Raw genomic sequence first — 23,207 nt, 5'->3', positions numbered from 1 at the left:
TTGACTGAAAATAAACAGCAGTTTATTTAAAACAAACATTCAATGATTAAAACAAACAAACAAACAAACAAGGACCAGATTCCCTCCTAGAGGATTTAGAAGAATGCAGCCCAGCTGGCAGCTTGACTTTAGCTTCCTAAGGACTGTGTCCGACTTCTACAGAACTCAAAGGTAACATATTTCTGTTGTTTTAAGCCACTAAACTGTGTTCACTTATTACCACAGCAACAGGAAACTAAAACAGATAGTAAAAAAAAAAAAAAAAGCCAAGATATTTTTGGGTAGTATTATGATCTAGAGTGAAGAAAAAATTTGGAAGGATAATGACAGTGAACCACTGAAAAGGTTATAACACCTGATCTGTGTTCTTGGTGTATAAGGCAAAGAAGGATTAATAGTTAAAACGGAGATGAAGAGGTGGGCTTCATTAGAGAGGAGACACTAACATTCTTCATGAGCTCATCTAACCCTGATTTGAATGAGGAAATTTAGAATGGGATAAGCTCAGACACTAATTTTTTCTGTGATGAATATTACGTTTTTTCTATGCCTAAAAAAGAAAAACATGGGCCTGCATAAAGTTTTACAAAGTGAAGGAAGGGATTTTTTTTTTTTAATTAAGACTTTTTGTAAAAGAAGTTTAAGGTTCATGGCAAAATTGAGGAGAACTATGTAGCGATTTCCCATATACTCCATTCCCCCAATATGCACAGCCTCCCCTATATCCACATCCCCCACCAGAGTGGTACATTTGTTGGAACTGATGAACCAACATTGGCACATTATAATCACTCAGTCTGTGTAGGTTCTTTAGGGGTTGTTCTCAGTCTCCTACATTCTATAGGTTTGGACAAATGTATAATGACATGTATCCATTAATATGATATCATATTTTCACTGTCCTAAAAATCCTCTGTGCTTCAACTATTCATCTCTTCCCCACAAATCCACCCTTACCCTCATAACCGATGGCAACCATTGATGTTTTTCCTGTCTTCAAAATTTTGCCTTTTTTAGAATGTCGTATAGTTTAATACAATTTGAATCGTACACTCTATAACCTTTTCAGACTGACTTCTTTCACTTGGTTATACTCATTTAATATGCCTCCGAAATGGTAAAGAATCCACCTGCCAATACAAGAGACACAAAAGATGTGGGTTTGATCCCTGCATCAGAAAGGTCCCTTGGAGTAGTCAATAGCAACCCACTCCAGATTCATCCTTGGAAAATTCCAGGGACAGAGGAGCCTAAAGGGCTACAGTTCATTGGGTCACAAAGAGTTGGACACGACTGAGCCACTGAACATGCATGCACACGTATATGTCTTTTTATGGCTTGATAGCTCATATACTTTTAGTGCTAAATAATATTCCATCGACATAAATAATATTCCACAGTTTACTTATCCATTCAACTACTGAAGGACATCTTGATAACTTCCAAGTTTTGATAAGTATGAATCAGTTCAGTTCAGTTCAGTCACTCAGTCATGTCTGACTCTTTGCGACCCTATGGACTGCAGCATGCTAGGCCTCCCTGTCCATCACCAGCTGCTGGAGTTGACTCAAACTCATGTCCATTGGGTCGGTGATGCCATCCAACCATCTCAATCCTCTGTCGTCCCCTTCTCCTTCCGCCTTCAATATTTCCCAGCATCAGGATCTTTTCCAATAAGACAGTTCTTTGCATCAGGTAGCCAAAGTATTGGAGTTTCAGCTTCAACATCAGTCCTTCCAATGAACATTCAGGACTGATTTCCTTTAGGATGGACTGGTTTGATCTCCTTTCAGTCTAAGGGACTTTCAAGAGTCTTCTCCAACACTACAGTTCAAAATCATCAATTCTTCGGCACTCAGCTTTCTTTATAGTCCAACTCTCACATCCGTACATGACTACTGGAAAAAAGATAGCCTTGACTAGACAGACTTTTGTTGGCAAAGTAATGTCTCTGCTTGGTCATAATTTTCCTTCCAAGGAGTAAGCATCTTTTTATTTCATGGCTGCAGTCACCATCTGCAGTGATTTTGGAGCCCAGAAAAATAAAGTCTGACACTGTTTCCCCATCGGTTTGCCAAGAAGTGATGGGACTGGATGCCATGACCTTTGTTTTCTGAATGTTGTGGTTTAAGCGAACTTTTTCACTCTCCTCTTTCACTTTCATCAAGAGGCTCTTTACTTCTTCTTCACTCTCTGCCATAAGGGTGGTGTCATCTGCATATCTGAGGTTACTGATATTTCCCCCAGCAATCTTGATTCCAGCTTGTGCTTCATCCAGTCAAGCGTTTCTCATGATGTACTCTGCATAGAAGTTAAATAAGCAGGGTGACAATTTACAGCCTTGACATACTCCTTTTCCTATTTGGAACCAGTCTGTTGTTCCATGTCCAGTTCTAACTGTTAATTATGAATAAATCTGCTAAAAATGTTCAAGTGCAGGTTTTTTTGTGGAAATAACTTTTCAACTGAGTTTTGTTTTAAATATAAAAGGGATGCAGGCTTCCAATTAAATTGGGATAATTGAACATACTCTTTGTGTTCATTTTCTCCTAGTGGCTCACTAAAATGATAAAGAAAAAGTTTTTTAAAAAACAATAAAGCCCCAAGGAAAATGAGAACGGGACACCAGGCAACAATATTTAGAAGATGTTACCAAGCTTTCAGAAGATGGAAAGCTGATGGACAAGTGGAAAGTGACCTAAAGAGTGAGGAAGGGTGATCTCCAGATGCCTTCCAGTGGAAGCCAACCAAAAGTCATCTGATTCATGCACAAAGTAAGGAAAATCTTGGGAGTTGAAATGAACAGGTAGCTCTGAAAGCAGGGTAGTTGGCTCAGGGTTAAAAACAGGTGCTCTGCTGCAATTGTATATCAAGAGAAGTTAGACCCACCCATACAGGGACATGAACTCACCTGTCATGAAAGGATATGGAAATGTATCTCTCCAGGGTGATCATATGGTTCCACACCTCAAGGAGAGAGGTGTAACTGAGGCCTGGGGTGAGATGACATGCCGTACTGAAATCAAAAGGAAAAATCAAAGTTTTCATACTGAATAGTAAGACTCTACCCCCAGCTCCTTTCTCTATTCAGCTTCCAGAATGTTGGTTACCAGATGTGTGATCTTCTCCAGGAAAAATCTTAGAGGACTCCAATGTAGATAAGAAGGAGGGGAAATCGTCAGGAAGATTAAATAAGAATGTTTACTGATTTGAGGACATAAAAGACTCTGTCTCTTAGTGACAAGCACAAAGAATACAAAATGTCCCTTATTCAATTTTCCAAACAATAAAGATAGAGTACCATAATGTTTCCATAGAAAGATTAAAAAACAAAACACACACTTCTTCAAGAGTCATAATGGAATTAATCTTCCCAATGGGAACACTATAAGATGGAAATTAATGAGACAATTGATCGAAAGTATCAGGGAAAAAAGTGTTATACTTAAAACTCAGGGAAACAAAACTATCAATCAAGTATGAAGGTAGAGAAAGTTAAACTTTCATATTTGCAGGGTTTCAAATAACAAGCCTTGTATTAAATAAATAGCAGACCCCCTATTTATATATAAACAGACTCCTATTTCAGGAAACCATGGGAGTATGTAATCCAGGAAGGATGCAGGATCCAGAAAGCAAGAAGGTGACACAGAAAAGAGTTGGAAAGACCTTTCAGAAGATGGTGACCGAGGACTCCAGGTTGGCATCTATATAACAAAACTGGAAGGCATCTAGATTGAAGTAGAGGACAGAAAGCTCCAGGAGAAATGCATCCATGAAAAAGCAGAATTGATAGATTGCCTCATGAGCTTGATTATATCAAGAGAAATTAGTTCTTTTGGCATATTTTGAGATAGATTAATGACAGGAATATAGAAACATAATAAAACAACGTCAACACATAGAAGGGTACAGTTTTGAACACGAGGGAAAAGAAACTAGTGTATAAGAGAAAGGAAATGAAAGCAAAGTAGCCCTGTGGCTTGGCTGTGAGCAGGGTGAGGTGGAAGGCTTGAGTTGAAATTCTAACTTTGCCATTGAACTGTGTGATCATATGAGTGTTGCTTGTTATTAATATTTTGATTGTTACGTTAACATTACATTTTGATTTAAATAATATCAATGAGAGGATGGGGGATTGCAAGTGTGTGCAAGTGAGAGGGAGAGAGAGGGAGAGATGTGAAGCAGAATTAAATTTAATTCCTCATCTTCCGAAGAAGAATGTTGAAGGACAAGTCAAAAGTTGAAAATCAGCCAACAGCAGTGTAATGATTTTAATAGCTGACACATACAGAGCATACTTATTCTGTATAAGGATTATCCTTTAACACACACACACAATCACTCATTTAATCTTCATCATAAAAGTGGTGTCAGCTAGTAGCAAGAATCATCAGTAGGTGAAATGAGTCAAAGATGGTGGTGGTGGTTTATTCGCTAAGCTGTGCCAACTTAAAAAATATAGTCACAACCTGAAAGTTAGAGAGTTGTTTTATTCAGTAGGAATGTTTAGGACTCCAAGCCTGGGAGATAGCTTCTCAAGTAGCCCTGATAAACTGCTCTGAGAAGATAAGGGAAGGAGTCAGGTTATATAGAAGTTTGCAACAAAGGGGCCGATAATCAATATCAAAAGTAGAAAGTGTTAGTCGCTAAGTCGTGTCTGGCTCTTTGTGACCCCCTGGCCTGTCCATGGAAGTCTCTCGGCAAGAATACTGGAGTGGGTTGCCATTGCCTTCTCCAGGGTATCTTCCTGACTCAGGGATTGAATTGAGGTCTCCTGCATTGCAGGCAGATTCTTTACTATCTGAGCTACCAGGGAAGCAGTATCAAAGAATATCAAAGATTATTGTTACTTAAGGAAAATCAGATATCTCAAGGAATTTAGCACTCTTTTGTGTACGGAAAGATCCAAGCTTCTGGGCTCACTGAAATCATTTCCTTCATAGGCATGTCAGCTTCCTGGGGCCAGCATCCTGCTTTTTCACATCCCCATCTACAGGAGTGGCTGTAGTCTGATGGCTATTAGATAGTAGGTATTTTCCTTCCTGAATTCTTTTAGGGCTTACCAGCTCACACCAGAGGGCTGCAATCCCTAATAACTGTAACATCTTTGTTTACTGATTTTGGCAGGAAATACTCCATGACACAGTCTTGTCGACTTGTTGCAACCCCATGGACATAGAGTCATGTCATGGACATAGAGTCCATGGGGTTGCAATAAGTCGACAAGACTGTGGATTTCCCAAGGAAGAATACTGGATTGGGTTGCCATTTCCTTCTCAAGGGCATCTTCCCAATCCAGGGGTCAAACCCAGGTCTCCTGCATTATAGGCAGATTCTTTAATGAAAGCTAGACTAAATATAAAATGTTTTTGTTTTGTGAATATAAGATGTTTTTGTATTGTCTTACTTGCTGTGATAGAAAAGTGCTTTAATTTCTGTTATTACCAAAATTTTGCTTTCCATGGGGTCACAGAGTCAGACACGACTGAGCAACTGAACAAGGATAGGAAATCATGAGCTGTTGAAAATTGCTCTCCTCTTACTACCTCTCCTCTTACCCTCTTCTGATCTATAGACTCTGAGGTAAGAAGCGCTATAAGAAAGCTGAGTTCCAGTCAAATGGGGGAAACTTTTTTACACACAACTTGCATGTTCTGATATTGTTTCAAGATTCATTTCAATCCTGAAGACCTTCCCCAAAGGAAAAAGAACAAGTGGCCAATGAATGGGGGTTCATTTGCTCCCGAGTCATCTCAGTCTGAAAGGAATGAGCCACTTCAGATCCACTGTTAGCTACTTCTGTCCTGAGGATGAATTCTGTATATTGTCACCCTGCTTATTTAAATTATATGCAGAGTACATCATGAGAAATGTTGGGCTGGATGAAGCCCAAGCTGGAACCAAGATTGCCAGGAGAAATATCAATAACCTCAGATATACAGATGACACCACCCTTATGGCAGAAAGTGAAGAAGAACTAAAGAGCCTCTTGATGAAAGTGAAAGAGGAGAGTGAAAAAGTTGGCTTAAAACTCAACATTCAAAAAACTAAGATCATGGCATCCAGTCCCATCACTTCATGGCAACTAGATGGGGAAACAATGGAAACAGTGACAGACTTTATTGTCTTGGCCTCCAAAATCACTACAGACGGTGACTGCAGCCATGAAATTTAAAGACGTTTGCTTCTTGGAAGAAAAGCAATGACCAACCTCTACAGTATATTAAAAAGCAGAGACATTACTTTGCTGATAAAGGTCTGCCTAGTCAAAGCTATGGTTTTTCCAGTAGTCATGTAAGGATGTGAGTGTTGGACTATAAAGAAAGTTGAGCACCTAAGAACTGATGCTTTTGAACTTTGCTCTTGGATAAGACTCTTGAGAGTCCCTTGGACTGCAAGGAGATCCAACCAGTCCATCCTAAAGGAAATTAGTCATGAATATTAATTGGAAGGACTGATGCTGAAGCTGAAACTCCAGTCCTTTGGCCACGTGATGTGAAGAACTGACTCTTTGGAAAAACCCCTGATGCTGGGAAAGATTGAAGGCAGGAGGAGAAGTGGACGACAGAGGATGAGCTGGTTGGATGGAGTCACCGACTCGACGGGCACGAGTTTGAGCAAGTTCCGGGAGTTGGTGATGGACAGGAAAGCCTGGCATTGCTCAGTCCATGGGGTCACAATGAGTTGGACATGACTAAGCAATTGAACTGAACTGAACTGAACTGACAAGGGTACAAAAGTAAGAGTTGTTAATGGATGGCATTTTACTTTGACATTTTCCTTTTCTCCACTCACTAAATGAAAGTGCTAATTTTTCTTTTTAATGTCTGGGATCATGCCAGGGTTGAAACAGGAGAGTAGGCTAGGGAGAAATAGAATATACTTTTTAGAAATTAAGTTATCTTACAGAAGCAATCTCCCAATGCCATTTGAGTCCACAATTTTCAAACTGATCTAAGCAAGTGTTCTAATGATAGCTGTTGTGTACTATGTCTATGTGTCCATAGGTAATTTTTCCTCAATCCCTGAATGAGTTAAAAGTCTGATGATAAAAGGGAAAAGAAGATTATTATTTTTTTAATATTTTATTGGCTTACATACAGCTATTACAGCAGTTACTTTCTGACCCTTTTATTTATCTTCTATCCATATACAATTCATCATACTGTAGCCTGATAAACTTCTAAGAATATTACTGTGCTTGATAAAATCATAACTTTTTTCCAATTATTCATAAGGAAAAAAATCTAAACTTCTTAATTAGTATCTGAGGTTCTCTGAGAGTAAGAGGGTAAGTATGTGTCTTATTTTTTTCTTCTTCTGTAGTATCCAGCAAACGATTGAGCATGTAATTAAGACTTAGAAATATTAACAAAGATTTCACTGAATTAACTTGAAATTTAAGGCTTTCTTTTGTCTTACCCCAATCTGCTTTCTAATATTTTGTTCTATAATTACTCTTATATGACTCTTCCCTCTTTCTAGTGTTTTTAATTTGTATTTTAAACTTTAGATTTGTCTATCCATCCTTTTTTCATTCATCTGTTTATCCATTCATAGATATTTTCAAAGATGATAAATCAAAATACTCTGAGTTGCAAGTAATGGAAAATCTAATTCCAATTGGCTTGAGTGTTAATTAAATGGCATTGTTACCAAGTCCAAGCTCCTTCTGCTCACCTCAAGATAAGTCAATGAATCTCAGATGAAGTGTTGGCATCACTAAGGGAGCTGGCTGACCCAGAAGATGGCAGCTAGCACCTCACAATAACCATCTTGCAGGGGCTGGGTTGCCAGGTTATTTTATGGGTCAGAGATGGAAAAGAAATGCAAAAAAGCAAAATGGCTGTCAGGGGAGGCCTTACAAATAGCTGTGAAAAGAAGAGAAGCGAAAAGCAAAGGAGAAAAGGAAAGGTATAAGCATCTGAATGCAGAGTTCCAAAGACTAGCAAGAAGAGATAAGAAAGCCTTCCTCAGTGATCAATGCAAAGAAATAGAGGAAAACAACAGAATGGGAAAGACTGGAGATCTCTTCAAGAAAATTAGAGATACCAAGAGAACATTTCATGCAAAGAGGGCTTGATAAAGGGCTGAAATGGTCTGGACCTAACAGAAGCAGAAGATATTAAGAAGAGGTGGCAAGAATACACAGAAGAACTGTACAAAAAGATCTTCAAGACCAAGATAATCACTATGGTGTGATCATTCACCTAGAGCCAGACATCCTGAAATGTGAAGTCAAGCGGGCCTTAGAAAGCATCACTATGAACAAAGCCAGTGGAGGTGATAGAATTCCAGTTGAGCTGTTTCAAATCCTGAAAGATGATGCTGTGAAAGTGTGGCACTCAATATGCCAGCAAGTTTGGAAAACTCAGCAGTGGCCACAGGACTGGAAAAGGTCAGTTTTCATTCCAATTCCAAAGAAAGGCAATGCCAAAGAATGCTCAAACTACCGCACAACTGCACTCATCTCACATGCTAGTAAAGTAATGCTCAAAATTATCCAAGCCAGGCTTTAGCAATACGTGAACCGTGAACTTCCAGATGTTCACGCTGGTTTTAGAAAAGGCAGAGGAATCAGAGATCAAATTGCCAACATCCACTGGATCATCGAAAAAGCAAGAGAGTTTCAGAAAAACATCTATTTCTGCTTTATTGACTATGCCAAAGCCTTTGACTGTGTGGATCACAATAAACTGTGGAAAATTCTGAAAGAGATGGGAATACTAGACCACCTGACCTGCCTCTTGAGAAACCTATATGCAGGTCAGGAAGCAACAGTTAGAACTGGATATGGAACAACAGACCGGTTCCACATAGGAAAAAGAGTATGTCAAGGCTGTATACTGTCACCCTGCTTATTTAACTTCTATGCAGAGTACATCATGAAAAACGCTGGGCTGGAAGAAGCACAAGCTGGAATCAAGATTGCCGGGAGAAATATCAATCACCTCAGATATGCAGATGACACCACCCTTATGGCAGAAAGTGAAGAGGAACTCAAAAGCCTCTTGATGAAAGTGAAAGAGAAAAGTGAAAAAGTTGGCCTAAAGCTCAACATTCAGAAAACTAAGATCATGGCATCTGGTCCCATCACTTTGTGGCAAATAGATGGGGAAACAGTGGAAACAGTGGCTGACTTTATTTTTCTGGGCTCCAAAATCACTGCAGATGGTGACTGCAGCCATGAAATTAAAAGACACTTACTCCTTGGAAGAAAAGTTATGACCAACATAGATCACATATTCAAAAGCAGAGACATGACTTTGCCAATAAAGGTCCGTCTAGTCAAGGCTATGGTTTTTCCAGTGGTCATGTATGGATGTGAAAGTTGGACTGTGAAGAAAGCTGAGTGCAGAAGAATTGATGCTTTTGAACTGTGGTGTTGGAGAAGACTCTTGAGAGTTCCTTGGACTGCAAGGAGATCCACCCAGTCCATTCTGAAGGAGATCAGCCCTGGGATTTCTTTGGAAGGAATGATGCTAAAGCTGAAACTCCAGTACTTTGGCCACCTCATGCGAAGAGTTGACTCACTGGAAAAGACTCTGATGCTGGGAGGGATTGGAGGCAGGAGGAGAAGGGGACGACCCAAGATGAGATGGCTGGATGGCATCACGGACTCGATGGATGTGAATATGAGTAACTCCGGGAGTTGGTGATGGACAGGGAGGCCTGGCGTGCTGTGATTCACAGGGTTGCAAAGAGTCGGACACGACTGAGCGACTGAACTGAACTGAACTGAGGTAACTAAAGACTATTCAAGGACAAGCCTCAGGCAGGGGAAGATGTTAGGTTCATTTCCTCACAGTCCTTCACTGGTGGGAGGCTCAGGTTATCTCCCTGAGGCAGCCCATTATGTATGCCTACAGTAACAACAACAGCAACAAAATACCAGGATGAGGGTAAAGTCACAGAAGCAGATCTAGCATAAATTTAAAATTAACCCTTCCCGATTATAGGATTCATTGACTCAAATATTTGGAAAATCACTCTAGTCAGTTCCTGCCTGGAGAATCCCAGGGACAGGGGAGCCTGGTGGGCTGCCGTCCATGGGGTCGCAGAGAGTCGGACACGACTGAAGTGACTTAGCAGCAGCAGCGACCAAAGCACAATGGATGACCGAAGGTATTGACACTCAGGATCTCCGTGAATGATCACAGTCTCTCCAATTTACACAGTAAAACCTACCCATTATGGTTCTCACCATGCTGTAATGGTGAATCTCCTGCTCATACTCAGTAGTTAAGTCATGTCCAGTCACTAAGTCATGTCCAGTTTCTAAGTCATGTCCAACTCCTTGCAACCCCATGGGCTGCAGCCTGCCAGGCTCTTCTGGCCATGGGATTCCCCAGGCAAGAGGACTGGAGTGGGTTGCCATTTCCTTCTCCAGGGGATCCTCCCGACCCAGGGATTGAACCTGTGCCTGTTATGTCTCCTTCATTGCCAAGCAGATTCTTTACCACTGAGCCACTAATGGTATTTTTACTATTATTATAATCCCACTAGCAGGCACAAACAATTGTGTAGATGGCATAGGATTATTCAACTATGATTTATCAGTGCCCTGCTATTCTTTGTACTAACAGAAAAACCACACATATAAATATTATTTGAAACATGTTTTCCTATTGACTTTCAAAGAATTAAAATTAACCTCCTGGTGTATGTTAGTTGCTCAGTTGTGTCCGACTCTCTGAGACCCCATGACTGCAGCCTGCCAAGCTCTTCTGTCCACGGGATTTTCCAGGCAAGAATACTGCAGTTGGAGGAAACAGACAGAACAGGCTCTATCTTGAAGGCAGGACTCCATCTTGGGCCGGACTGTGGTCTATGAGCCCAGTATCTATGGAAATGACATACCAACTGGGAAACCAAGTCCCAGGATGGAAGAGCCCCAGGGCTCCTACCTAGACTCTCAGTCGCCTAAAAGAATACCCTAATTATCTGTGTAACCGAATAGAATCATGCATTCTATTATGCTTATTGGGGTATGACCACAGGTCTATTGATAATTGTCCGCTGTTAACTACCTAGGCTTAAAGCATATGAATCACGGGTTAACTTTGATTATATCTTTCTTTTTCTTTGTTCAGACTAGTTTCAGGAAATTTGGGGAGGTGGGTTTTGGCATGTACACTTCGGGTGTATAAGATTTTCACAAAAACTGGTGGGGGTCCTTGGCTAAGGGGAGACTCTGCCTTGGGCCCGCTGGTGTAATAAACTGCACTCCACTATCTGGATTGTCTTTCTGAGTGAGTTTGTTTCCCAGAGTGAGTGGTTACAACAGAATAGGTTGCCATTTCCTTCTCCAACCTGCTGTTCAGTTCAGTTCAGTTCAGTCACTCAGTCGTGTCTGACTCTTTGCGACCCCATGAACCGCAGCACGCCAGGCCTCCCTGTCCATCACCAACTCCCGGAGTTCACTCAGACTCACGTCCATCGAGTCAGTGATGCCATCCAGCCATCTCATCCTCTGTCATCCCCTTCTCCTCCTGCCCCCAATCCCTCCCAACATCAGAGTCTTTTCCAATGAGTCAACTCTTCGCATGAGGTGGCCAAAGTACTGGAGCTTCAGCTTTAGCATCATTCCCTCCAAAGAAATCCCAGGGCTGATCTCCTTCAGAATGGACTGGTTGGATCTCCTTGCAGTCCAAGGGACTCGCAAGAGTCTTCTCCAACACCACAGTTCAAAAGCATCAATTCTTCGGCGCTTAGGTTAGCCCTTTCAGCCCAAAGAAAATTCTCTATTTGAGCACTAGAGGGCAGCAGTTAGAGAACATTAATAGCCGCCACTGCATTTCACTACATTTTTGTTGTTTCTTCTCCAAAATTGCTACTTGACCAGAGTATGCTTACAGCAGTTAAATAGTGTATATTTTAAATATTCTATACCATTAACAAACTGTGTGTTCATATATTTACTTTGGAAAGTGTCACTTTAAATATTCTAAAGGTGAAAGCTTTTCACCTTCTGCCTCTCATAACTTACTTAAGAAAAACTTAGAAAGCAGAGTGAAGAAGTTAAATTGACAGTCTCTGGTGTGTGTAGCCAAGTGGGAGATTTCAATAATGTTATATGCTTTCCTTCGAGGAATATAATATCCCATAATCTGGAATGATGATGAAAGCAAAATAGCATCCTTATAGGAGAGAGAGATTTCAATTAGGTAATATTTCATCAGACCATAAAAATATTCCATATTATATAATACTTGTCACTTTGTCTGTTTATTAGTCTGTAAAATACATTAAGGCAGGGTGTTCTCTGTTTTAGACTTCTTCATGTTGAAGTATTTATTTTATTCTCTTTACAAGTGGCACCTCTTATTTATTAATTTTTCCCAATTTTTTAAATTCAATCATACCTTTTACTTTAAGAAAAAAATTTTGAGAGTTTAAAGAAGCGAATGTTTTCAAAATCCTTTTGTAATATATCCCATTGCTCTATGTATATATGCTGCTAGGTCGCGTCAGTCGTGTCCGCTCTCTGCGACCCCATAGACGGCAGCCCACCAGGCTCCCCCGTCCCTGGGATTCTCCAGGCAAGAACACTGGAGTGGGTTGCCATTTCCTTCTCCAATGCATGAAAGTGAAAAGTGAAAGGGGAGTCGCTCACTCGTGTCCAACTCTTAGCAACCCCATGGACTGCAGCCTACCAGGCTCCTCCACCCATGGGACCCTCCAAGCAAGAATACTGGAGTGGGTCGCCATTGCCTTCTCCGATAGTATGGGATTCAAAACAAGGAATATGTTTCTGAAATTAGAAGAACAATAGTTGGTCTTCATTCACTTTAACACTTGGATTTTTCCAAGGCACAATGCTGTGAAAGTGAATAAGGATTTTTTCCCCTTGGGTACACAAGGAAAGGAATGGCATAAAATGTATATATCTTTCTAATGGTAACTTATTTATAGAGAGTAAGATGCACATAGAAAAGACTAATATGTATTTTGGTAGTTAATACATATATATATACTTGACTACAGTTTACATTTATTTAAAACTTCCTACTTCCAAATTTTTAATCAGACAGACCACAGGTAAATCAAAACATAATTCATATTAGGCCATTAAATATAGAAGTGCAGAGTACTAAGTTATATACACAGATGTGAGTAAGACAAACTAAATTATTTCTTCTATCTCTGGTTCTCAAGAAATTGTACCATAATTTATTGGTAATTTCTCTAAAGCTAACACTGCAAAGTAAAGTCAAATAAAGCTGAACTAAAAACTGTCCACTTAAAAACCCTTAGTAAGAAAAAAGTCACAGATGAATCCTAGGGCTTATTTGCAATGCTTCAGCCTGAAAGAAGTATGTAATTAGAATGAACATTGATTAAAGAATGCAAAGTCAAATAAAGTCATACTATAAAAAGGCTTCTCAAAGCAGTTTTTTCTTTAAGAATATGCAAGCTGTACAACCTGTATAGAAAGCTATAAACTGTACTAAGTCCATTAGTTTACTATACCCCAGGAAAGCACCTAGCCCACAGTGGGTGCAATATTTGTTGGGTGAATATTTGTTGATAGTAAACAGAAAATATTGCATTCAAAACAGCCTCAGAATTAGTCTCGTTGAAATATTCTTCAAAATAAAATTGCTTTAGAAACACCTTACCAGTGATTGATAAATAACATTAATTATGATAAAAAGGAAACATCAAACATTACTATTTCAAAAAACTTATAGCTATTACAACTTATTCTATTGTGAGTAAAAAACATTAGCCCATTTTTACCCCCATGATTGCCATGTCATTTCTAAATCTTAACAGAGTGAAGTATAATGACTCTTTCATTAACTGAGGGATTCCCAGACAACCAAATTATTTCCAAGGACATTAAGTACCTGGTCACACAATTGGAAACACATTGCCCACAAAGGATACTTCATATTTTTAGGTGTATATCTTAATAAGTACCAAGAAAAGGAGAAGGAAATGGGAAAGGAAGAGTAGAGAAGAAAAGAAGAAGGGACTTCCCTGGAGGTTAAGATTTTGTGCTCCCAATACAGGGAGCTGGGGTTTGATCCCTGGTCAGGATTTCCCCGGTGGCTCAGAGAGTGAAGCATCTACCTGCAATGCAGGAGACCTGGGTTCGATCCCTGGGTAGGGAAGATCCCCTGGAGAAGGCAATGGCAACCTACTCCACTACTCTTGCCTGGAAAATCCCATGGACTGAGGAGCCTGGTAGGCTATAATCCATGGGGTTGCAAAGAGTCCGACAGGACTGAGTGACTTCACTTTTACTTTTGTTTCAGGGAATTAGATCTGACATGCTGCCAAGACCTGGTGCAACCAAATAAATAATTTTTTAAAAAAGGAAGAGAGAATAAAGGAAGGAAGGAAAGAAAGAAAACAGTTTTAATTATTAATACATAGACAATTGCTTCTAAAATGATAACATATCCTTCCACCAGAGGGCAACATTTGCAAGACATTTAAATGATCTCTCAAAAGCATTTCCTAACAAAAATATAAACAAATGCAAACTTATAACACTGCTATTGGGTAATACGTAATTTTGAAGAACACAAAATTTGATGATGATAATAATTATTTAAACAGTTGCTTATAAAACAATAATACCTAGTAAAACACAAGCAATAAATTGACTTCTTTAAAATATAAGAAGATAGAACTTTCAGAAAGGAATATATTGCTCTATGTCATTGGACTTTTTTTTCAGTTCATTATTAGCCATGTAACTCAAATATAATAAAAAAATTTTAGGGTAGAAGAAATGAAAAAATACTGTTTTACATCAATGAATAAATTAATGAAAAAGTCATAGAATTTTACATGTGGAAGGGATGATAGAGATTACATGCAAGCCTTCATTTTTTACAAATAAGAAAATCAGTTTATTAAAACTAAGTAACTGATTCAAAGTTGCGGGGATGATAATCAGCAGAACCAGGATCCAAACACAGTCAGCTGATCTCACATTTTTTACTCTACACCATTGATATTCAAATTGTGATCCAGGGGTGCAGCCATGGAAACTTGTTAGAATTGCTGTACTTTGGTCTCCACTGCAGAATTATTGAGTCAGAATCTGTATTTTAACAAGATCTTAAATGGTGAAAAACTACTCTAATCCATGCTGCTTCTTCATCACTGGTTTCATGACTTCAGGCAAATCATTAACTCTCATTTCCCTCCTCAGTAAACTGGAAATGAATTAAAAAAAAAAAAAAACTGGGAATGAAATTAGTTTGAAAAATCATTATAAAGAGTAAATGAGATCATGTAAATGAAAGTCATTCATAAATTATAACACTACACACATTAGTTATAGTCAATGAAACCTCCTTTTATTGATAACAGTGCTTGGAGAAAGGGGACAATTCTCTTAGAAGAATTGTCTAATAATGCAATTCAAGGCTAAAATTGGATGGAATATTAAGGGTAAGGGAAGGTGTCCAGATAATGGAAGACTTTTTCAGTATTCCTAAATTAATACCATTTGTATACCTATGAACATTTCCTTGCATAAAATGAAAGCTGGTGATATTAAGATCACAAAGGTACATATTTAATGTTCGGATTTGGGGAGCATGAATGAAGAAAATATGTCAGATTAGTAAGTAATATCTGAATATTTGTGTCTTATATTGGGTGTAGCTATTAACCTAAGAATATCCTAAATGGTAGTCTAGTAACAATTCTTGTAATTTTTCACATACAACATTTTCCCCTTGTTTATGAATTTGCTCAAGATATCCCCTCAGCTGGGATCTCTCTAAGTGCCATCATCTTTCCCCACCCAATTTCCTGGACTGTCATCATTTTTATAGGACTAAATTTCTCTTCAATTATTAAGAAAGGAAATATCACTTCCTGAAATATTTTCTATACACTTCCACTTCCAGGCTGGGTTACTTAACTTGTCCAATTTCACCCATAAATAGTTGTAATTGTATTTATGTGTCTGTTTCCCATGCAATTTGTGAGATCTTTCAGGGAACAGTCCCAGAACCTAGTGAAATTTTAAGCACTAAATAATTATTTTTAAAATGAATAAATGAATATTAGCAGTAATTCTGATTCAAACACTTACCCTTTCATCAAGAGAATGGAGAAGAGCCAAATGACAAAGATTTCAATGAGGTGAATGTAATTATTTTACACTACAAACAATGCTTTTGTGTTGGATTTGTATCGCATATATATGACACTGAGCAATCAGGTTTGCTAGTGATTTAGATCTCTAGTTATTTGGGCTGAAACTTAGGCAGGAATTCTTAGAAAAATCATTTTTTATATCACCATCTTAACTTCACAAAAATTTATCTGACTTCTGTTTTGTATATAATTTTCTGGAATTTCAAGATCACTGAAATCCCTAAATGAATTAAATTTAATGAATTTGGTCATGAAAGATTTGAAAAACAGATACTTTGAAAAGCACTAGATGAGTCAAGTCCTGATAAGCTGGAAGAAGGTTGTTTGGAATAAGGTAGTTTAATGTTTCCCCCCTTCTTTTTATGGTTGATCACCTTTGGGGATGGATACTGTTTTGAGGCATTCCAGAGTTTTAGGAAAATCTTGTTTAGTATACTAATAGAATATATATATACACACATACAAATGCACATCAAAATAAGAGAAAGATGCCCTCCAGTTTCCTTTCTTTTATTATATTCTTAATAAAATATAATTTGATAAATGTTAAATTTAATAATAGCAGATGGCCTCAGCTACTTTTGAAATTTTTCCACTATCCATTCAGTACATGCATATTCATTGTTTTATTTGGCCTATCTGGAGAATATTCTTACATGATTCTGTATTTAGATGCATATTTCTGAGACTTGGTACCAGAATCCCTAAGAAAAATCTACTCCCCCTGTTGGTTTAAAGGAAATTCAAGGATTTTGACTTTGAGAATGTAGCTCAAGGACAATCTGTTTTGTAACTATTTGCCTGAATTACATCTAAGAGGTTTGTGATTCATGTCAAATGCATTAATAATTAACATTAATCTTGCATATTTCCTCACTTTGCTTAATGAAGTAGATTCATTGGTGCCATACTTACATACCTGAGAGCAAATGCCTTTCACGAATGTCACTGTAATTCTGCTTTAGAAGAAGATGTTACAAAATAAAAAATTTATATTTGAAAAGATTGTAATTTAAAATAAATCTTGAAAGTATCATCAGCAACAATTTGTTTAAAAGCACAAGGTGTAGCCACAAATGTCCTCAATATATTGATATTTTAGTACTGTGTGTGCTGAAAATTAGTTAAAAGTGAAGAAGCATACAATTCCAAGGAATTTATATTAAACTGCTTGTCTTTTATTCAACCAAGATCACTGAGGAACAACTATTCTTTAAAAAAAAAAATTTCTCTACTCTCTCTCTCTCTCCCTCTCTCTGCCTTTTTCTGTCTCTATTATTCCTTTTTCTTGCTTCCTCCTTCTCTTTCTTCCTTTCTACCTTTTTTTTTTCTCTTACCTTTCAGGGGTTAAAACAAAATATATGAACAATATAATTATGCAGTTTGTGTATATATAATTTATATTAAAGGGAGCCCATGTGCCCCAAATCCCACAAACATACGTAAAATATGTTGTAATCTTCCTTCCCTGAAACAGTCAGAGTTGGCATCAGCATGCTGGGCACAATGTAGCAAACTAGAAGTAACTTGTCAATTTTTAATAAAATCTTTCTCCCTTGCAGAGCTAAATGCACCATTCTCCCTGAAAACCCTGGCGACGATGACATCTTCTCACTTGGTTTCCATAGCATCCATTCCTGAATCCCCAGTATGGTCCTTGGTCAGGGCCATCCTTCCAGTTCCCCTAGAAAGTTGGCAACCTGACCAGCCAAAAGAAACCGCCCCTTTTCCGAAGACTTACTCTGTCCGTGGTGCTGAACCATTTTGCCAAGAAGCGCCCAGACGGGCGCTGTCAGCGGTGCTGAAAAAAATCTTTCCTGACGCTGCCCAAATCACAACAGTGTATCTGTTATTTACTCACGTCCTCAAAGAGCAGCAAGCTTTCTCCATCTTAATTCGACTCTACCGCAGAGCAGAGTTTGCGCTGGCGTGATGGGAGGAGATCATGGGCAAGAAGGGAAAACTAACAGCGGCATCGCTCACCTGAGACCTAAGATGCTCCCATGAGTTTCGGAGGTGCTCTGCTTCTTACAGCAAAGGCACCATTTTAAAAAGTACTATTCTTTTGACTTCGTCCTTACACAAGATTTCTGTGATATTTCCACCCGCGTTAGAAAGGCAGAGGGTTTGTCAGCAACAAGGCTTTTAAAACCGAGGATTTACATTGTTTTCGAGAGGACTGACTTCCAGGACAAGGAGTCATCTGCACCCGCTCAAATACCATGGCACTGCGTGCGCCCTTTGCCACCGGATCCTCCCCTTCCAATGAGACTTTCTGATTGTGTCTACCAACTCTCCTATTAGGAAACCCGTGGGTTGCATGCAGCTATTCTGTTGTATTCTCGTTCTCACTCTCCCTCCCCTCTCTCACTAGCACTCTAGCAAGAGGCACACCGATACCATTCTGCTGAGGAGGAGAAAAAAAAAAAAAAACACCTACAACTACCTTAAGCGATTAAGACAATATGCGCAACTCTCGCCTTTCATAGCGATCTCTGTTTAAATCTGGCAAGAGCCGACACCAAGCTTTGCAAGAATGGAGTCGGTAAAACAAAGGATTTTGACACCAGGAAAAGAGGGGCTAAAGAATTTTGCTGGAAAATCCCTCGGCCAGATCTACAGGTAAGGGAAAGCAAACCTATGTTTGCCTGGGACTCAGCATGAAAAAAAAAAAATCTGCAGAGCTATTTCCTTAAACCCTGGTTGCTTAGATATTGTAATACGATCAGAAAATCTTTCTTTTTGCTCATTGCTGAAGTGAGGCTGCTCTGGAAACCTACTTATTAATTCAGGAATGTTGCACTAAATTAACCTGTCTGCTGTTTGTGTGTGTGTCTGTGTGATTTTTGCTGTGGTACCTGCAGATTCTTATCCTTTCCTACTGAGGATTTATCCTTTTTACAATTGAGAAATGACCTGCACCTGTTCAAAGAGCCTTTCTTTTGTTGCTTATAGTGACACCAAATTAAATTCCTTTAATGCAGAAAAAGGAAAAAATAACACAACCACCTAAAAAATTAATAAAATTCTGAAGAGTAGTGGCAGAAAGAAAGCTGGGTTTTAGTTTCAAAACCACTTAGAGAATCCCCCAGTGGAATCTTCCTTCTGGAGTGAAGGAATAATCAAAATATATCAATAATTGATAGCAATAGCAGTTCCTCTTTGTAAATCTGAAACAATGTATATATATTTTTAATTATTTGATCTCTCTTAAATGTCTATTTCTTGTGTGGGAAATATCACAGTGCTTTTAAGAAGAGCCATAATAATAATCAGCCAAATGACTTTGAAAGTATTAGAAACGTTTTAAAATTTTAAATCCTCTCTGTAGTCACTGTACTATTCTGTAAATTTTACAACTTTAAATCTGTTCAGGAATATGACACAAATACACCCTTTCTTAATAACAGGAGCAAAATCAAGAAGAAAGGGCAGAAACAAAAGGAGAAATGATTCTAAGAGAGTGCTAATCTTCAAACTTGGTAAATTGAATCCTTTGGAAATGTATAGGAAATGTAAAGAAAATGACTAATGCACGTCCCAGTTTTCCCAATCTCTCCAGCTCTGGTGGGCTTCTTGTAGGCACCATCATGCACCTATGCGGCAGTAAATACTGCAAGGGCCCTGCAGTTCCACAGATGCCCTGGAAAGAGCTATCTTTCCCAGCCCAACTGCCATCAGTGGGGAGTTCAGGTGCAGAGTTTAACTTTGCATATATGAGCAAATGAAGCCAATGTGAAAAAAAGAATCTCATTAATGGAATTTTACTCTCCTAAAATAAATACATTGCCATATGCTCTAATGCTGGAATTAGACTTTAGGAATAAGTACTAACATAGCTACAGTTAGCTTTATGGTCTGTTCCCCAGTTTGTATTTTGCAGAATTTGCAAGTCTGACTTTTATTCCTAGTAGCCTCAAATTGCTTAACAGCTGTCTCCCAAGCTAGGTATTCTTGAAATTGATCTATTTTGCTTTCCCTGTGTGTATGAAAATGATTCTGTGTGGCAAGATACATGGTGGATTGGAAAACATCTGCAAACTGTAAACTGAGAGGTTCTTTGTTTAAATATCCATCTCAAAGGTTCACGATGTGTTACCCTTCACATTCTTCTTTTTAATAGAAATTTCACGGATATACTGTGGACCAGAACAGCACTATCAGCTTCTAAGTTAAACCATTCCATCACTCTACTTTCCCCTACCCCCAAGGACAAAACCCAGAGCGATTGAATCAGAGGGGTGAAATCTTGTGAAACACTACACAAGTTAAAAAAACACACACACAAACAGAAACATAAAACTGGTATCTTCTACCTTGATGTGGGACATCTTCCCAGAGTTGATTTGGGGGCGCGTTCGTGTATCTGGGAGTCGCATTGTCTTTGGAAATGGGCCCAGGACATTTTTCGGTGTTTGTAACTGAGATAGTAATGACGCAAGATTGTGAATAATTAATTATTCATGTTCTGGCAGTAGGAAGCTTTGGTGTCGGCCATATGCGGCGGAGGCCTTTGTTTCAAATTCGAGTAAAAAGAGGGAAAAGAGTAAGCTGTGTCACAGGAGAGTGAACGTTGAACTGGCATCCTGGGGTTAGAGGAAGGGGAAGGGAGAGGGCGTGACACTCACGGAGCCTTCGCAGATCTCCGCGGGGGCACTGGACGGGACAGGCCTTGGTCCCCGGGGGCTCCCGGGCTCAGCCGGGGACGGTATCCCGGCGTCCTCCGTCCGGGGGGGTTAACTTAGCCGGAAAGGAAGGGGTACGCGGGTGCAGGAGCGTGCGGGGGCCCGCCGCCGCGGAGCAGCCCTCGGGAGACTGGAGGCTGTAGGACAGCGACTCGGGTAGAGCGCTGCGGCGGGGAGGCGTCTACACAGGTGCTGAGAAGGCGCCGTTCGGGTCACCCTTTTCCAAACTGCAGACCCCACAGGAGAGTCAGGCCCAGGCGATGGATGTGGATCAAGGCACTGTGGGGTGAATCCCCGAGGGAAGGGGGATTGGCTGCCAGAGAAGATAAAATATTGAAAGTTGAAGAGATGCGGCCGCGGGGAGGGAGCCCGGGAGTCCCTGAAGTCTGGTGTGGCCCCAGCTCCCTAACTCCTGAGGGTGGGCAAGGCGGTCAGGGCCCCCCTCCCCCAGCTCTGACAGGTTCCGGGAACTGGGAAGGTCCCGGCGTAGGCGGGGTGCCTAAATCCCGCGTCCTTGCCCCCCCACGCTGTGCCGCGCAGGGTGCTGGAGAAGAAGCAGGACGCCGGGGAGACCATCGAGCTGACGGAGGATGGGAAGCCCCTGGAGGTGCCCGAGAAGAAGGCGCCGCTGTGCGACTGCACGTGCTTCGGCCTGCCGCGCCGCTACATCATCGCCATCATGAGCGGCCTGGGCTTCTGCATCTCCTTCGGCATCCGCTGCAACCTGGGCGTGGCCATCGTGGACATGGTCAACAACAGCACCATCCACCGCGGGGGCAAGGTGATCAAGGAGGTACGCGACGGCTGGCCCGGGGGTGTCGCAGACCCGCTTCACCTGTTTGAGCCTCGCTCTCCCGGCCGAATGCGGAGGGCGTGGTTGCCCCTTCAAGGCCCCCTCTAGCCCTGCCCTTCTAGATGTGGCCGCGGCAATGTTATCGATCCCTGTTCACGTTGGAGCACGCCGCTTCTGTTCTCTGGGCCTTCTTTTTCTCCCCAGCAACGTGGAAAATAGTAAAGTGGAAAAAGCTCAATAGCTTTTTGAGGATAGAGATTTCATACAAGGACTTGATCCTCAATACCGTCCGTAAAATCTAAATCGAACTAGTTTTCTTTTACCCGGAGGAACAGAGCAGCAGATCAGTTATTATTTCCCCCAACTCTCTGCAGTTCTCTCCCAACATTCTTAATCACCACAATGAAACAAAACCGAAAAACAAATCAAAGCAAGTGTGCACACCTATCGGCAGTTTTAGCCAAGAGGTCTTTAGGAGCCGCCCTGACTGGCGGACAAAGAGGAGCTTGACAGGCTCAGGGTCACCGGGAATCGAGTGCCGCCCTCCCGTAATCGTACAATGTGCGTTGAGTGGTGCCTAGAGGGGGCGGGGGGGTCAAAGTCAAGGGCACGGAAACCCGCGGGTCCGGAGACTTCCTGTATAGAGACCTGAGAGAATTTAAGTGGCAGAGCAAGGGTTGGGGGTTGGGATGATAAATTCGGGATGGGCTTGTGGATGGGAAACTGTGAGCGCTGATGGGCCCTGGGTTATTCTTGGAGATCCTGCGAAGGGCGTTTGGTTTCAGAATTTTATTCAAAGGGGTTAGAAAAAGGGTCTCCAGTTTCCCACGCCGAATAAGGGCTCTTTCACCTTTCCTGTGCGGATAGTTGGCCCCAGTTTACTTAAGGTTCGCCTTGGATGGCAAGCCACGCTGGCGAGGGCGGAGTTAGGCCAGGACCTTCAGACACACCCCTCTTCTGCTCGTCAGACTACCCCTGAGTGCCACCGCCGTCTCCACTGACTCCCCCGGTCTCCCTGGGCCTTTTCAAATCTTTCTGGCCCAGACCCATCCCCACTTTTCAGGGACCACCATCCTTCCCACTAGCTCCTCCGACTTCCGCGCGTTCCATCCCAAGCTCCCCAGACCCTCTTCCCCAGCTTTTTCCCAGTTGGGTTCCATTCTCCCAGCGATTCCACCGCTGCAGCCGAACAGGTCGGCCTGGGCTACACGGGCCCCCGTCAGGTGTCTCTGTCCCCCGCTAGCGAACAGAATCTCCTCGCGGAGAGTCCTCATTTCCCAAACTCAAGCCCTGCCGGCTCATCATTCATAGAGGCGATCCGACCTGCCAGGCAGTCGTCGGGGAGCAAAGTCAAGGCACCCAGTTTCGCTATGAATCCATTTCAAACGAGCACTGTTTTTCAGTGAAAAGAGGATTTTCTTCTCTGTAAGAAGGTATAGATTTAATTTTGTTAGGAAACGAACATTAAGCCATCCCCACGACTAGAAGTCAGGGAGTACCTCGGGCGGTGAGGGCCGTTCGGCAGAGAACTACTGATCGTGAATTTCCAGCCCAAAGCCCTGACTAAACGATCTCCCTCCACCTGTTTCTTTTTT

The 23,207-nt window shown here is 40.9% G+C and overlaps 1 protein-coding gene and 1 long non-coding RNA gene across 3 annotated transcripts in view; one reads left to right on the top strand and one right to left on the bottom strand.

The window, feature by feature from the left end:
- Positions 1-21,545, bottom strand: LOC121817469 (uncharacterized). Of its 2 annotated transcripts, none has more exons than XR_006057381.2 (3): positions 20,451-21,545; positions 2,912-3,016; positions 1-2,301 (listed from the first exon to the last, which is right to left on the bottom strand). It is a non-coding gene; the product is annotated as an uncharacterized LOC121817469 (long non-coding RNA). The 2 variants fall into 2 exon arrangements; XR_006057380.2 differs by lacking the exon at positions 20,451-21,545 and adding an exon at positions 18,118-18,322.
- SLC17A6 (solute carrier family 17 member 6) overlaps positions 18,028-23,207 on the top strand; it is a 40,771-nt gene continuing 35,591 nt past the window's right edge. Inside the window, exons 1-2 of the mRNA XM_004019439.6 lie at positions 18,028-18,756; positions 21,360-21,612. Of these exons, the coding sequence (XP_004019488.1) occupies positions 18,671-18,756; positions 21,360-21,612 (339 nt within the window). The 5' untranslated portion in view covers positions 18,028-18,670. The remainder of the gene's footprint in view (positions 18,757-21,359; positions 21,613-23,207) is intronic.

This window comes from Ovis aries, chromosome 21, assembly GCF_016772045.2.
Source record: "Ovis aries strain OAR_USU_Benz2616 breed Rambouillet chromosome 21, ARS-UI_Ramb_v3.0, whole genome shotgun sequence".
NCBI classification, from domain to species: Eukaryota; Metazoa; Chordata; class Mammalia; order Artiodactyla; family Bovidae; genus Ovis; species Ovis aries.
Note: the sequence above shows the minus strand (reverse complement) of the source record. Positions and strands in the feature narration are given on the sequence as shown.